The sequence below is a fragment of the Periplaneta americana genome, chromosome 16 (assembly GCF_040183065.1).
Source record: "Periplaneta americana isolate PAMFEO1 chromosome 16, P.americana_PAMFEO1_priV1, whole genome shotgun sequence".
Classification (NCBI taxonomy): Eukaryota; Metazoa; Arthropoda; class Insecta; order Blattodea; family Blattidae; genus Periplaneta; species Periplaneta americana.
In genome coordinates, this window is record NC_091132.1 from 136,758,438 (window position 1) to 136,773,942 (window position 15,505).

Below are 15,505 nucleotides of genomic sequence, written 5' to 3' on the forward strand. Positions count from 1 at the left end.
AACAATAAGTGTTTTACTCACGAATTGAGCTATTCATTCGGACGTATTCATTATGCAGTGTATATTATACTGTCTACAGCATATTAGCGTACAATATAGAGAATGAAGTTAAATTGAAAAATAATCATAACATAGATATTTAAACACATTTTTGAAAATGGTGGCCGTTCATTTCGATATATGCTTCAGTTCTTTTCTGCATATTATCGCACTATAAACTATTGTACCTAATTCCAATTAGGTCTACCAGTTTCGTCCTTCGTACTAGAAACTCATGTTGAAATAATTCTGTACCTACTCTATAAAAGAGTACCTTACGTGCTGTAAATTCAATCTTCACTTCCTGCCCGATCCGAAAAGATAAAATTACTCAGACATGCTATCTACTGTCAAGCGACAGTTAATTACTTAACAAGGCGCTTTTATTTAAGTTATTTTGAACAGTTGTATAATGTTACGTAGATGTCCAATTCCTAACAGAAATTAATGTTTTCACAAAAGAGCTAAGACAGCCCAGTCATTAGCCTTTACAGAGGGGTGAGCAGAAGCGAGCGGGGTAAACCGGGATGCGACGTAAGCAAACGGACGACAGTATCTGTGCGAAAATATGGTTCAATACTGAAAGCTCTTTCGTCACATATTTCTAGAACGTACTATATTCACTAAAGTACTGTGTGTAGGATGGTTGGAAGTTTACTAGTAGAAGGGGTGGGAGTGAAGTACATTCAAAAACTCAGGTACAATAAAAATTGAAGTAAAAATAAAATGATGTCCCTGTACAAGGGGCTAACAATAAGTTTCCGGACTGCCCCGAATGTAGGCAACACATAGGACATAGGAAACTGAGAATTTATCCAGAACCAGGAATACAACTGAAATCTATACTAAATGCATCACTTGGAAGGCACTTTTTGTATAGATTAACTTAACAAACTATTTGCATTGTATAACTTTGTGTAGTCACCAGCGTAACTTAGTCGGTAGACTCGCTAGCCTGCTGATCGGGAGCTGCACTCGGGCTTAGGTTAGATTCCCTCTTGGACTGATTATCTGATCGATTTTTTCGAGGTTTTCTCAACTGTAAGGCAAATGTCAGGTAATCTACGGCGAATCGTCGGCCTCACTTCATCTCACCAAAAAAATTTGTAACTCTTGACCTGTTTCATATCTTAAAGCTTTAATACTAATGTAAGATTTATGGAATACGATATATGAAATGAGAAATGACACAGTACCTTGGGAAACACTCATATACTCTCGAACGCCCATCTGAAAACTTGAATCGCTCACATATCGTAAGAAAATTCTCATTTTCATTTCATTATCGAGAGTTCTTCTTCTTTTCTGAGCCATGCCCACCATTATAGCCGTTCACCTAGTACGTCACTTCGTCCGTCAGAGCGCTCTCAGACGTTACATTATAGATAGCGCTATGAATCATTTCATTTTTTCTTTCCAAATTATCCTATTGGCCGGTTGATTACGTCTCACGAGGGGAGAGGGAGAGTGAGAGTGAGTTTACTTGGTCACGGGCAGATATAGATAATGAATTAAATACTATTATAGTCACAATCATGCCATGGTATGAAAGAAAAATTTCACAACCTCGAGCGGGAATCGAACCTGTGACTTCCTGGTCTCCGGTCAGGCGCTCTACCACTGAGCTATCGAGTTCGTCTCAAGCCAAAGGCTCGGAATTATCCTTTCATACTGGCGACTCTGTTATAGAGTACTGACCATAGCGTCTGATCTTAGTCAGCACTGCTTATGGCTGGAAAGAAACTTTACAAATGTAATCTTCATCCTACGATGTTTGGGTGACGTATATACGTCCGTTGATGTGACATATTAATGAATTAAATACTATTATAGTCACAATCATGCCATGGTATGAAAGAAAAATTTCACAACCTCGAGCGGGAATCGTACCTGTGACTTCCTGGTCTCCGGTCAGGCGCTCTACCACTGAGCTATCGAGTTCGTCTCACGCCAAAGGCTCGGAATTATCCTTTCATACTGGCGACTCTGTTATAGAGTACCGTCCATAGCGTCTGATCTTAGTCAGCACTGCTTATGGCTAGCATGGCATGATTGTGACTATAATAGTATTTAATTCATTAATATGTCACATCAACGGACGTATATACGTCACCCAAACATCGTAAGATGAAGATTACTTTTGTAAAGTTTCTTTCCAGCCATAAGCAGTGCTGACTAAGATCAGACGCTATGGACGGTACTCTATAACAGAGTCGCCAGTATGAAAGGATAATTCCGAGCCTTTGGCGTGAGACGAACTCGATAGCTCAGTGGTAGAGCGCCTGACCGGAGACCAGGAAGTCACAGGTACGAACCCGCTCGAGGTTGTGAAATTTTTCTTTCATACCATGGCATGATTGTGACTATAATAGTATTTAATTCATTAATATGTCACAATTAATATGTCACATCAACGGACGTATATACGTCACCCAAACATCGTAAGATGAAGATTAGATATAGATAACTTTACTTAGGACTCGCACGCCGTAGAGAGAACATCACGGACTCAGGTCTCGTACGCCGTATAGTTAACATCACTTAGCAGTTGGAAGCCGTATGGGTAACAGTACTTAGGAGTTACAACCCGTATTCATAGTTTTCAATCAGGCAATTGACGTGTACTCGACAAGTGGAGCTCGAACTGTTTTCTATTCTCGTAACTTAAGTTTAGCGTGATAGATTGTTCGAGAACAGTGCGTCACAATATTTCTTTTATATATTTATGCATTACATGGAACTTTGTTTCAGATGTATATCTTGTGATTTAGCGTGCTTACAACTTGTGTCAGATTTGCATCAGTGGAGTAGGTAAATTTGCTTCGTGATATTTTTATCTTCGATTGTATGTTTGAGAGATTGTAGTGGATCGTACTTTGAAATATCGCTTGCTAGTGATACGTCTTGGGGGCAAGTAATTGTGATTGCGTCGAGTAATATATTATGTGATATATATATATATATATATATATATATATATATATATATATATATATATATATATATATATTTGAGGTATATTGTATTGGGGATCACGTGATGAAATATAAGTTGATATGTGAGGTTTGACGATTAGGGATCACGTGATGAGATATGTTTGATATGTGAGTTTTTGATCTTCCAAGACGGTTTGTGTGATAGAGCAGCGATTACGATCTTTCGGTTACGTTCTATTTGACGTTGTAATGAACTGGATTAGTATGGGCCTCATATTATTGTTCTAGTATTTTCCCTACTCCATTTTGATTTATTGGTTCCATTGCCGCTATTTCAGGAATCGAGTGCGTTGAGTTTCCGCTGCTATTTAAACGATCATTGAGATTGAAATCATCGTCTGTTATTTATATTACGTATCTCTCTCTCTCTCTCTCTCTTGGGCATTGTTATTGTAAAGTACAGAGATTCTGTGTCAGTGCAATCTGCACAGTTCATGCGAGGTCTATGTGTAATTGGTAATGTATAGTGATCAGTTATGTGATGCCTTATACTGGGTAAAATCTTTGCGTTATCGAGTTTATATATATGTTTAGTTTGGTTAGTCAGATTGTATGATATCTGTGATTGAATGGGTCATGTATTGAGTTAGTGTGCTGACTGGGCGTTGTCTTGAGATTCATATCTAGATGGTTATTATATATATTCAGAGAGTGTTTTCATGACTAGATGGTTAATAGGTCAGTCATTGATTATTGAGTGATGGCCATATTAGATTGTATTATGACCTATAAGTATGTTTGCCCAGTCTAGTAATTCTGTCACGATTCAGATATCGTTGTGATACTTGTTCAGATTAATTTGTGTTACTTTCATTCGCTTATTTCATATTTCTTTGTTATTTCATTTACCATTCATGTATATTGTTATTCATTATTGTTAATTATATTTGTTATACAAATTCACACTATTTATTTCTAAAAGTCATCCACTGCGCACATCCAATCTTTCCAATGTACCGTCCACCTGGCGATAACAGCCATTATAAGAAATATAGAGGAGTGGATGATCGTACACCTCGTACACCTCCTCTCATTTCCCATTTGAATCTTGCAAGAAATGCTGCGCTAGCCATTGTACATTCTCCTTTCTAAATTTGAACAAATCTTTATAACTACCGTACATATGTTTACAAGATTCTCTGCGAGATTAATACCTTTTCTTCTGGGTTATAAAACAATAATATACCTCGCTATTACGATTTTTTTAACTTCACTCATCCGCTTTGAGTCTACATACGAGGTGATTCAAAACGTTGGTAATATAAACTCGATTTTATGAGTGAGCAGTAACATTTATTATATGATGAAGGATGAGTGGAACGGAGAAAAATTCTCTCCGGCACCGGGATTTGAACCCGGGTTTTCGGCTCTACGTGCTGACGCTCTATCCACTAAGCCAGACCGTATTCCCATCCCGATGTCGGATTGAATCCTCTCAGTTTAAATTCCACCTCTTGGGTTCCCTCTAGTGGCCTACCCTCATGCACTGCGTCATAGATGTATGACAGTGGCACAATGTCCACACATGCACAGAGGTGCACTCGTTATGAGTGACTAAGTGGCCGGGATCCGACGGAATAAGAGCCGTCTTAAATCACTAAGAGGTTATTTTTCGCATATAATATATTATTAGATGTACCGAAGTACATATGAAATTTCCGTGCAGAAATTCTGCGTCATCATATGATGAAGGATGAGTGGAAGATGTACTTGAACTTGGGTCCGTGGTCGTCGTAAGCCAGCATCTGTCAACTAAGTTAGCAAGGCGTCTGTTCGGACCCTGTACTCCTCATTAGAGAATGTATTGGATTATTATTATTATTATTATTATTATTATTATTATTATTATTATTATATTAGAGCCAGGATGTTTAGGAATTTATTTTGGTTAAAATAGGCAGGCATATAGGCACTAAAATAGTAAAAATAGGCAGTGAAATAGGCATTTATTAATCATGGAAACAGAAAAAAAAATAGACAAATACTTAATAAACTATTCCATATGGTACTCACTTTCCTTGGTTACAGGTCACAACAAGATGCTTTTTAAGTTGTCAACTGTCATAGTGAGCCGCCTGTCAGAGATAACCTTTTTCATGGTGAAAAATGATCTTTATACTTCTACTGAAGTGATTGGAGCAAACTTAAAACAACTTATTTCAGAAAGACTGTCTCTACTTTCTTTCACAAATCGAGAAAAATCGACGGTGTATTGTCTCAAAAAGAGGGATGTGAGAAGGAATTAGAGACTTCAGAGTACGCGTGACTTGTGCATGCAAGCGACAACAGTAACGGGACTTGGAGACTTGCTTTTAATACTTCCCTCATCCCCTTTCTTTCGCTGGTAAACCCCGAAGTGACCTGAGCACTGAGGGTTATACTGTTCAAATATCTTTGTTAAGTGACATAAAAGTTGGAATCGGTAGGGGAGAAAAGTTTACGACTTCTTGAAAACATATGTATTGCTGGAGAATAAGATTCTCAGCAGATATTTGTGTGAGGTGAATATATATTTTTAATTTGTACAACTGTTCTTTCTTGTTTTTTTGATATAATGTATGTGCGGTTTATTTTAAATGCATTAAAAATATAGAAAATGTACTATATCGACGTAAAAAGGCTAAAAGAGGCATTTAACCTTAAAATAGGCAACGGGAGCTAAAATAGGCCTATCGTCCCCAAATGTATGGAAACGTGTTTATCTCTAATAAGTCTTTCATACATACACTCAGTTTAAAAGAGGCATTTTGCCTAACATCCGGACTCTAATTATTATTATTATTATTATTATTATTATTATTATTATTATTATTATTATTATTATTATTATTGGCTGGGTCACTGGTTGAGAAGAAACTGCCTTCTGAAGGATGCACTGAAGGAATGGTGAACGGGAGAAGAGTTCGGGGTGAAAGAAGGTATCAGATGATAAACGACATTAAGATATACGGGACAAAGAGGAAGGCAGAAAATAGGAAAGGCTGGAGAATGCTGGGTTTGCAGTGAAAGATCTGCCCTTGATCAGAACACTACGAATGAATGAATTATTATTATTATTATTATTATTATTATTATTATTATTATTATTATTATTATTATTATTATTATTATTATTATTATTGATAACTGTTATTAGTTACCAAATGTCAGTCCCTTGCAATTTTTTTTATCTAATCGTACACTATTCATGGAAAGTCGTTATAGTTTCATTTGTAGTTATTCTCATATTATAATTATGTTACTGATCTTGTGGAGGTTATATACTGCTTTCGTTGCCACTCTTTCTCGTCAGATATTAACAATCAATCACACACTAAAGATAAAGGAGAAAAACGAACAGATGAAAGGACAGGAAGAGTGTTGTGACTAGAAATTAGTCCGTCATGTTTGACTGAAGTACTCACCTCGCCATTTTCTGGGGGGTCTCCGTTACCAAATGTAGAGGTGACAACTAGAAGCAAGGCCTCGTGTTCGATACTGCTCATGTCGTAGTCCGCCATGCAGTACACCTGAACCGAAACACAAAGTTTTCAATATGATGAATATTATTATTTAAGGAGCTTTCCAACGTAGAAAATCCAAAGTCACTCGCTTCATAAAGCATTATAACGACAATGAATAAAGATGGAATGAATGTGCTACCAAATAGAATCATTCGGATGAAACCTGTTCCAAAGTCTTTCATTCATCAAATATCTTACATATTAATTGGGAATTGAACGCCATTTTCTTAGAATGTATTCGACAGATAACTGATCCATTGTACATGACTTTCATTGGACTATTTCCATTACTATAATTATATGAATCACACGACTTTTTTCAGAAAGGCTAGAACCTCTTTCCTTCGGTTGATGAAGGTCCCATTTGAGTACTTCAGGTTCCTCTATCCTGATCATTCTACAACAGAACCGTAATTGCTTTATATGAACTTTATTTTTTCTGATATAGTTTGAAGTTAAAATATAACTTGAGAGAACGAAGAAAACAAAGGAAAAGGAGTAGAAATCAAGATAAAAAATGAATGCATTCATAAATGAAGAAGAGAAAGAAACTAAATATTCAGCGAAGTGTACAAAACGAAGAGAAGAATATATAAAAATGAAGATAAACTAAGATAACAAGACAGGAAATATAAAGTAAAGATCAAAGAAAAGAAAAATAACAAATGATAGGATATAAAAATTAAACAAGGAAAAATAAATCAAGAACGAGATAAGAGAGAGAAAAATGAAGAAAACAAGAAAGACAGAATAAGAGAGACGCATGAAGTAGGAACAGAGAAAGGAGAGGAAAGGAAGGAAATGAGAAAGAGAATGGAGGAAGAAACATTAAATAAAGATATTTATAAAATAAGAAAGTAGGAGAGGAGGAAACAAAAAATAAAGGGAAAATGAATTAAGAGAGGTGAGCAAAGAAAAAGAAACAAGGAAGGAATAATGAAGAAACGAGAGAGAAAAGAAAGAAAAATGTTGAACACAATAAAGAGAAAAATGAAAGAGTGGTGAGTAAAGAAAAAGAAACAAGGAAGGGAGAATGAAGAAAGGAAAGAGAAAAGAAAGAAACATATTGAACAAGATAAAGAGAAAAATGAAAGAGTGGTGAATAAAGAAAAAGAAACAAGGAAGGAAGAATGAAGAAAGGAAAGAGAAAAGAAAGAAACATATTGAACAAGATAAAGAGAAAAATGAAAGAGTGGTGAGTAAAGAAAAAGAAACAAGGAAGGAAGAATGAAGAAAGGAGAGAGAAAAGAAGAAAAAGAAAAATACTGAACAAAATAAAGAGAAAATGAAAGAGATGTGAGTAAATAAAAAGAAACAAGGGAGGGGGAATTAAAAAGAGAGAAAAAAGAAAAATAGTTAACAAGATAAAGAGAAAAATGAAAGAGATGTGAGTAAATAAAAAGAAACAAGGAAGGGAGAATTAAAAGGAAGAGAGAAAAAAGAAAAATAGTTAACAAGATAAAGAGAAAAATGAAAGAGATGTGAGTAAATAAAAAGAAACAAGGAAAGGAGAATTGAAAAGAAGAGAGAAAAAAGAAAAATAGTTAACAAGATAAAGAGAAAAATGAAAGAGAGGTGAGTAAATAAAAAGAAACAAGGAAGGGGGAATTAAAAAGAAGAGAGAAAAAAGAAAAATAGTTAACAAGATAAAGAGAAAAATGAAAGAGATGTGAGTAAATAAAAAGAAACAAGGAAGGGGGAATTAAAAAGAAGAGAGAAAAAAGAAAATAGATAACAAGATAAAGAGAAAAATGAGAGAGAGGTGAGTAAATAAAAAGAAACAAGGAATGGGGAATTAAAAAGAAGAGAGAAAAAAGAAAAATAGTTAACAAGATAAAGAGAAAAATGAAAGAGAGGCGAGTAAATAAAAAGAAACAAGGAAGGGAGAATTAAAAAGAAGAGAGAAAAAAGAAAAATAGTTAACAAGATAAAGAGAAAAATGAAAAAGAGGTGAGTAAATAAAAAGAAACAAGGAAGGGAGAATTGAAAAGAAGAGAGAAGAAAGAAAAATAATTAACAAGATAAAGAGAAAAATGAAAGAGTGGTGAGTAAATAAAAAGAAACAAGGGAGGAAGAATGATGAAAGGAGAGAGAAAAGAGAGAAAAATAGTGAGCAAGAAAGAATGAAACACGAACATGGAAAAGGGGGTAATATTCATGTAAGAGGTAAAAAGGAAAAAATGGAAATAAATGAAGAAAGGAAGATGTGCAGAAACAAGTATTATGGTAAAAGATATAAAGAAAACAGAGGGAAAAGAGAAAAAAGAAAGACGAAAACGGATATGGAAATGAAGAAAATGTCAATAAGGGCAGGAGTGAAAATGGAAGGAATAAAAGGAAAAATGTAATGTATATAAAGAAAGAAAAATTAGTGATTCATAGCAAGGAAGAATGAAAATAAAAATAAGTTGAGAAGAAAATAAATGGAAAACAAAGATGGAAGAGGAGAAAAGATTATCATAGGATAAAATAAGGAGAAGATGAAGTAGAACGGATAGAATGGGTAAATAGAAAGATGTTAAAGAACTAAGGGGAAGGAAATAGGAATTAATTGAAAGAAAGGAAAACTGGAAGAAAAAGAAAGAAGAAAGGAATTGAGGAATCAATGAAGAAAAAGAAATAATTGAAGACAGATAAAAAGAGATACTGAAAGAAAAGAATGGATATTGATAATTCTGAGTGATTATGTGAAATGATTTAATGGAATTTGAAGAAAGAAGGAAAATTCAAACATGATTTTATTTATTGTGACAAAAATAGTTGTGAAAAAGTTTCTTATCAATAATGTGAATTTTACGAATTTCATATATCACACTTCATTATGTACCTGTGAGTTGAAGGCGTGTCCAAAAATCTCTCCCAACTTTTTGGCATACATCTCCGACTTGCCGGTCTCGGTGGCGTACAGAACAGTGGCTTTGATCCTCCGTGACAGAGCGCGCCCAAACAGCTTTGATGTGAACTTCACAGCCCTATCACAGACAAAAAGATCATTTCTTACCATTTCAGTAGTACTATGTAGTCATATATTTTTTCTGTACGGTATATCTTCGCTGTAGTGAATTTAAATACATAGGTTGGATAAAAAGTAATGGCAACTCTGCAATCACGTGACGATGGTGCGTTGGAGAGCTGCCAGCTGTGTGGACATGAACAAGGACTATTAGATAAGTTAGTGCAGCCAGCGGCGACAGTACTCCATCAATCTACTGCAGTGTGTAGAACGTTCACTTTCATAGGGATAATGCGAGCGCCCTAAGACCACGTTTACAAAACTAGAGCAACGTTCCTCGATCAAAATTGAAATGGTACGAGGTCATAGTGCACAAGAATGTTTTCAGGGACTGCGTGAAGCATGTGGCAATGCAGCGTTGCCATATCGCACAGTGGCACGATGGGTTAAAGCGTTCCGGGAAGGCCTTGTTGTACCGGTACCAAAGGGAAGGTGACGACTTTCTTGGACGAATCGTCGCTATGGACGAAACCTGGACTCGCTCGTATGAACCAAACTTGAAACGCCAATCAAATGAATGGAAGCATCCCGGTTCTCCTCGTCCAAAGAAAGTGCGCCCTACACAAAGTGCTGTGAAGGAGATGTTCATTGTGGCGTATGACATTGATGGGGTAATACTGCACCACGCTGTACCTCCAAGGTAGATGGAAAACGCGGACTACTGGAACATCCACCGTACTCACCCGATATGATCCATGCGATTACGATCTTTTCACCAAAGTGAAAGAACCACTGCGAGGGACTCGGTACAATACCAGACATGAACTTATCCGTGCTTTAGGGCGGTCAATACGGAACATCAACAAAGATGGACGCCTTCCAAACATTTGGCAAAAGGTAATAAATAAGGGAGGAGACTATATAGAAGGTACGTAAATGTTGTACCCCTGTGAATAAAGCCATGTCAGAAATATCGAACTGTTGCCATTACTTTTTATCCAACCCATGTACATACTATCATATACACGTACTCATTCATTATAAAGTCTACCAAGTTCACGGATCCATCCAAGCCTCTCATCACATAATTACTCAGGAACTACAAGATAGGAGGCGCGCGGTAGCGTTGCGCTGCAATCTGGAAGATCGCGAGTTAGATTCTCAAATGGTATCAAGAATTTTCTCCATTTATCTTATCCTTCCGGTCGCACTACAGTTTTGGGATTTATTCGGCTTTTAACAGAAGTGCGTACCAAAAATATTTCCTTGGGGTAAAGGCGAGAAGTACGTAGGGCTGATATCCCTACTGCTACTAATGCCGATCGTGTACAAAGGTGGGTGTCTTAAACTCTATGGGAGCCTACTATACTGTGAACGTTTATAATTACGGTGGACTTACTGTGTTCCCATTCTTCATTAAAGTTTTGATCTACTCTTCACAAAGTAAAATATTATATGAGTCCTAGCAGTTTTAATTGAATAATCAAGGCTACCCTATATATAGCCAACATGTAGATTTTATTGGAGAAAAATTCGTTCTGCCACCAGGAACCAAATCCAGGGTCTCGATCTCTCAGCTTTGCGCGCTAGCGCTATATCCATCTGAGTTATGCCGATACAAAAGGAGAATTCGGCCGGTACAGTGAATTGCGTCTCGGCATAGCTCAGATGGAAAGAGCGTTCAGCACGCAAAGCTGAGAGGTACTGGGTTCGATTCCCGGTGCCGGAACGAATTTTTCTCCAATAATAGGTATCTAAAATATTTTACTATAACACTTGTTTTATTATACACTTCTTTGTTATATTGCATTATCCGACATTTTTCCATATCCGACCCTTTCTAGGTCAAGTTTAAGTCGGCTAATCGAGACTTTACTGCAGTCATGTCAATTGATGCCCATAGGAGCAAGCGCGCGATTTAGAGCCCAGGAGAGCCTGAGCGCTTTACAGTGGAAAGGAAAGAGACAGAAGAAAGAGGTAGCATATGCCACTTGGTCGAGCTATATTCAGGGATGGCCAGCACTGATTCAATAAATAAAGGGAAGAGAACTTATTTCAACTCTATCCATGTTAATTGTTACATTTGTCTAAGAAGTATAAGTGCATTATAAGAATGTAAGTTTTAATTTTAATGCTCATTTTTCACAAGTTTGATTTTTTATTCAAAAGAAATATTTCTCAACTTTTATTTATAGAAAAGTGAAATTTTCAGATATAGGCCTATTTATTTACTAGCCTTACAGAATGTTTTCGTAAATCTAATATACCGTAAATGCGTATTACTGAAGATAGTGTACTGAAAATTTTGAAAAAATTCGCATGGAAATTGTTTGTAAGGAAATGATTAACAAAGCAACTACTGTTACATCATTAGCAAATTATACGAGTCCTTGTGTTGTAAGAAGGTCAGCTCTACAGCTTCAGCAGATTTCGAGAAAATAATTTAATATTCTGATGATAGGAAGTTGCTCACCATTATCACCTTAAAAGCATAATGCAATAAGAGTTTTATTATGGAATATTAGTTACACTTAAACCATATACAGCACCTAGGTAACTTTGCTTTCTACTGTAATGTTGTTTTGATTAGTGTATTGGTTAATTTATAAGGCTAAAGATACCATCAATATAAATTCTAAATTATCATGTCATACTCAATCTCTTTTTTTGGGATATCACTTTCTTTATGACTGATGTGTTTCATCCATTTAGTACAGTATAGTTGTACTACTATGGAATTTATGTGAATATTCCTTCTTAACTCTCTATTATGTTATTAACATTTAAAACACAACTGCAATATTAAGAAATTGGTATTAGTACTTTTATTTTACAGACAATGTAGATAATATCAAACAGAAAGAAGCCATATAAAAATAACGACATAAAATTTCACGTTCCGTTTGAAGTTTGTGCACCACTGTTTTCTTAATGCAACAGGTTCCTTATTCATATACACAACCCTTCCTCTTTCCATACTTAGCGCTTAATGCCCGCGCACGACGTCAAGGTCAGAAAAATGCGCTTGCTTTGACATCACTGCTTTACTGTATTTGTCGTGACGGTTCTTGTAATTTGTAAGTATGAACATTGAAGATACGTTCATGTGTTTAGGAGGTAAAGTTACACTCAAACATTTGCTAAGTCGATAAATTTGTCGACAACTTGGTCAATACGTATTTCAGTCAATTCATTGTGTGATTGAGCAGTTAATACATTGTTAAGTCAATCGGTAAATAAAACTGAAACAAGAAATTGGCAGGAACATGTATTTTTATATAAGAGACAATAAGAATGTCTTACTTAATGTTCCTCAAAAAGTGCAAATTTCTTTCAATTACGCAATACTACAAGCTACAAGTGGACATACAAAAAATAAAATGTAGACTGTCGAAATTTTATACAAATTCCGATCTCCTCCTCTCTCCTTGATTAACTGTCTTTCATTACCCGACCAAGCCGTAAGTTAAACTGAAGGCTGCCACAACAATAAAAGCGTCATTGACTTCTCATTACCTTGCGATCTGCTTGAAGTGAAACTTCCTCCTCGGTTTCTTGCTCTTCCCGAGCTCTCTCCCTTTCTTCCACTGATGACTCTTCCATGCTGCTTCCTGCAAAAAGAAGCGGAAATTTTGTTTGGAAAAAACAATTCTGGTTCTGACGTAATTCAATCCTAATGATTCAGAACGTGGCTATCACGTAAACCCTTTCATTTTTCTTCTTCTTCTTCTTCTTCTTCACGAATCTGGTTTGACAGAGAACAAGTTTTCTAGGTTTCAGAAGTTCCCTTTCACTTTTGAAAATTTATTGCGTATTTCCCAACAAGTAAAACTCATATTTAGGGGCTGTACAAGAACAGATACATATGTTGTAAAGTATAATTTAACAAATCATAGAACTACAGTCTGTGAAAAATATGAAATATAACAAGAATTAAAGAAAGAAAATAAATTAGAACGGTAAGGTAATATTGAAGTTTTAGAGAGAAATAACAAAAACTTTAAAACCTTCAGGTAAATAAACCAACCAAGAATTAAAATAAATAATCTTTCCAAAAATGTTTTTATAAACATTTCTTAAAACACCGGGAATTTGGTAAAACTTTGTATTCTAAAGAAAGTTGATTATAAGATGTTATTAAAAATGCTTCATTCCTTTCCTACCATATGTTACTGAGCCATGCTGAGGAAAAAAATTCTTTATGTCTTGTGTAATAAGTAGTTGTTGTTTTCTAATGCCAGGCGTTTGACAATAAAGTCATTTGACATTTTGCACTCCAATATTTTTCAAAGATATTATCATGACCAGCCACTGAAGCACAGATTTTGAGGTGTTCCGAATCCATTTCTTGGTTTGAGTTGCACAATGGGCAGTTAGGGGACTGATATATTCCAATTTTATGCAGGTGTTTGGCCAAACAATCATGGCCTGTTGTGAATCTAAATGCAGCTACAGACGATTTTCGTGGGAAATCGGAAATTAACTGTGGATTATGATGCAGTGAGTTCCATTTTTTCCCTTGAGATTGTGTTATCAAATTTTGTTTGTTGAAGTCTAAATATGTAGATTTAATAAATCTTTTCACAGAGTAATATGTAGATTTAGTAACAGGACTGTAAGTAGCAGTGCTGCCCTTCTTCGCTAAAGCATCCGCATTCTCGTTTCCCAGGATTCCACAATGGGATGGTATCCATTGGAATACAATTCTTTTATTGAGTGATATTAATTGAGAGAGCATTTTAGTTATTTCTGCTTGTGTAATAAGTATGTATATATTTATTAAAATGTAATTATGCATTAAATTGTTAATAAATTTATACGTGAAAGCAGTAGCACTTAATTGTGTAATTATTCAACTGGCAGAACGAAAAAAAATTGATGCAGACATTTAACTGGAGTCAAATAATGAAAACGTAACATTATTGCATCACATTATCATTTTAAGAAACTCAAAAAGATATATGAGAAAATATACTTCCTAAATCTATTTACATTTAAGTTACTTATTGGTAGAAGAGGGTATTTAAGATATACACAGAACATGGAACGAATAAGAAGAAATGTGCTAGAAGAACCCCCAAAACTCCCAAAAATTAAACATCATTTGAGGAAGAGATTGGCAGTAGCTAAAAGAGAATTGAGTATGACACAAAGAGAAGAATAAACTGGGTGTCACATGTGATGTCCGAAAAAGATAAGCTGATGCTGAAGAAACAAAAGATATAAAATAGTTTTCTCACATATGAAGGACAGATTGGGATAGATAAAGAGACAAAGAGAGGCTAGAAAGAAATACAACTAATTGCAGCTGTTAAGAAAGAAAACATATGGAGTGCAGCAGAGTTAATGGAAAGGAATTCTCAAGAAGTATAGAGATTAGAAATATTTGTCTGTAATGAATAGGGCCTATGAGCACAAATATAATCAACGTGTAACATCAGGATTAATAATAATAATAATAATAATAATAATAATAATAATAATAATAATAATAATAATAATAATAATAATAATAATAACCCGTGGCGCTACAGCCCGTGAAGGGCATAGACCGACCAGCCGGCTGCTGGCCTCACGCCCACATGTCGAAGCAGAGGTGGACGATCATCCAACCAGAATGGAGGTATCATATGGTCAGCACGATGATCCCCCCAGCCGTTATAGCTGGCATTCGCAACCCAATTTCCCTACCTATCGTAGCTCCCCAAGTGCATCACGATGCTGGGTGGGCTCCGGTCCCATACACTAGCCGAAATTTGATGAGAAAATTTCTTCCCCCATGAGGACTCGAACCAGCGCGCATTCCGTAACGCGAGTTCTAGGCAGGATGCCTTAGACCACGACGCCACGGCGCGGGACAACATCCGGATTAGTGTATAAATTTTAAAAACTGTCTTGTTTGCAATGTTATTGAATACTTCACAGTTGAGGATCCAAAAGGTATTCCCAAAAATACGATGTTGGCAGTATCCACATAGGCCTAAGGCATATTAGATTAAAATGAATTTAAAATA

General features: G+C 35.7%; 1 protein-coding gene across 2 annotated transcripts in view; it reads right to left on the bottom strand.

Moving 5' to 3' along the window:
* Nos (Nitric oxide synthase) overlaps positions 1-15,505 on the bottom strand; it is a 501,742-nt gene that overhangs the window by 92,588 nt on the left and 393,649 nt on the right. For both annotated transcript variants that reach the window (XM_069813071.1, XM_069813070.1), the window contains exons 10-12: positions 13,008-13,102; positions 9,366-9,510; positions 6,440-6,544 (exon numbers count right to left, since the gene is read on the bottom strand). In XM_069813071.1, coding sequence (XP_069669172.1) covers positions 6,440-6,544; positions 9,366-9,510; positions 13,008-13,102 — 345 coding nt within the window. The remainder of the gene's footprint in view (positions 1-6,439; positions 6,545-9,365; positions 9,511-13,007; positions 13,103-15,505) is intronic.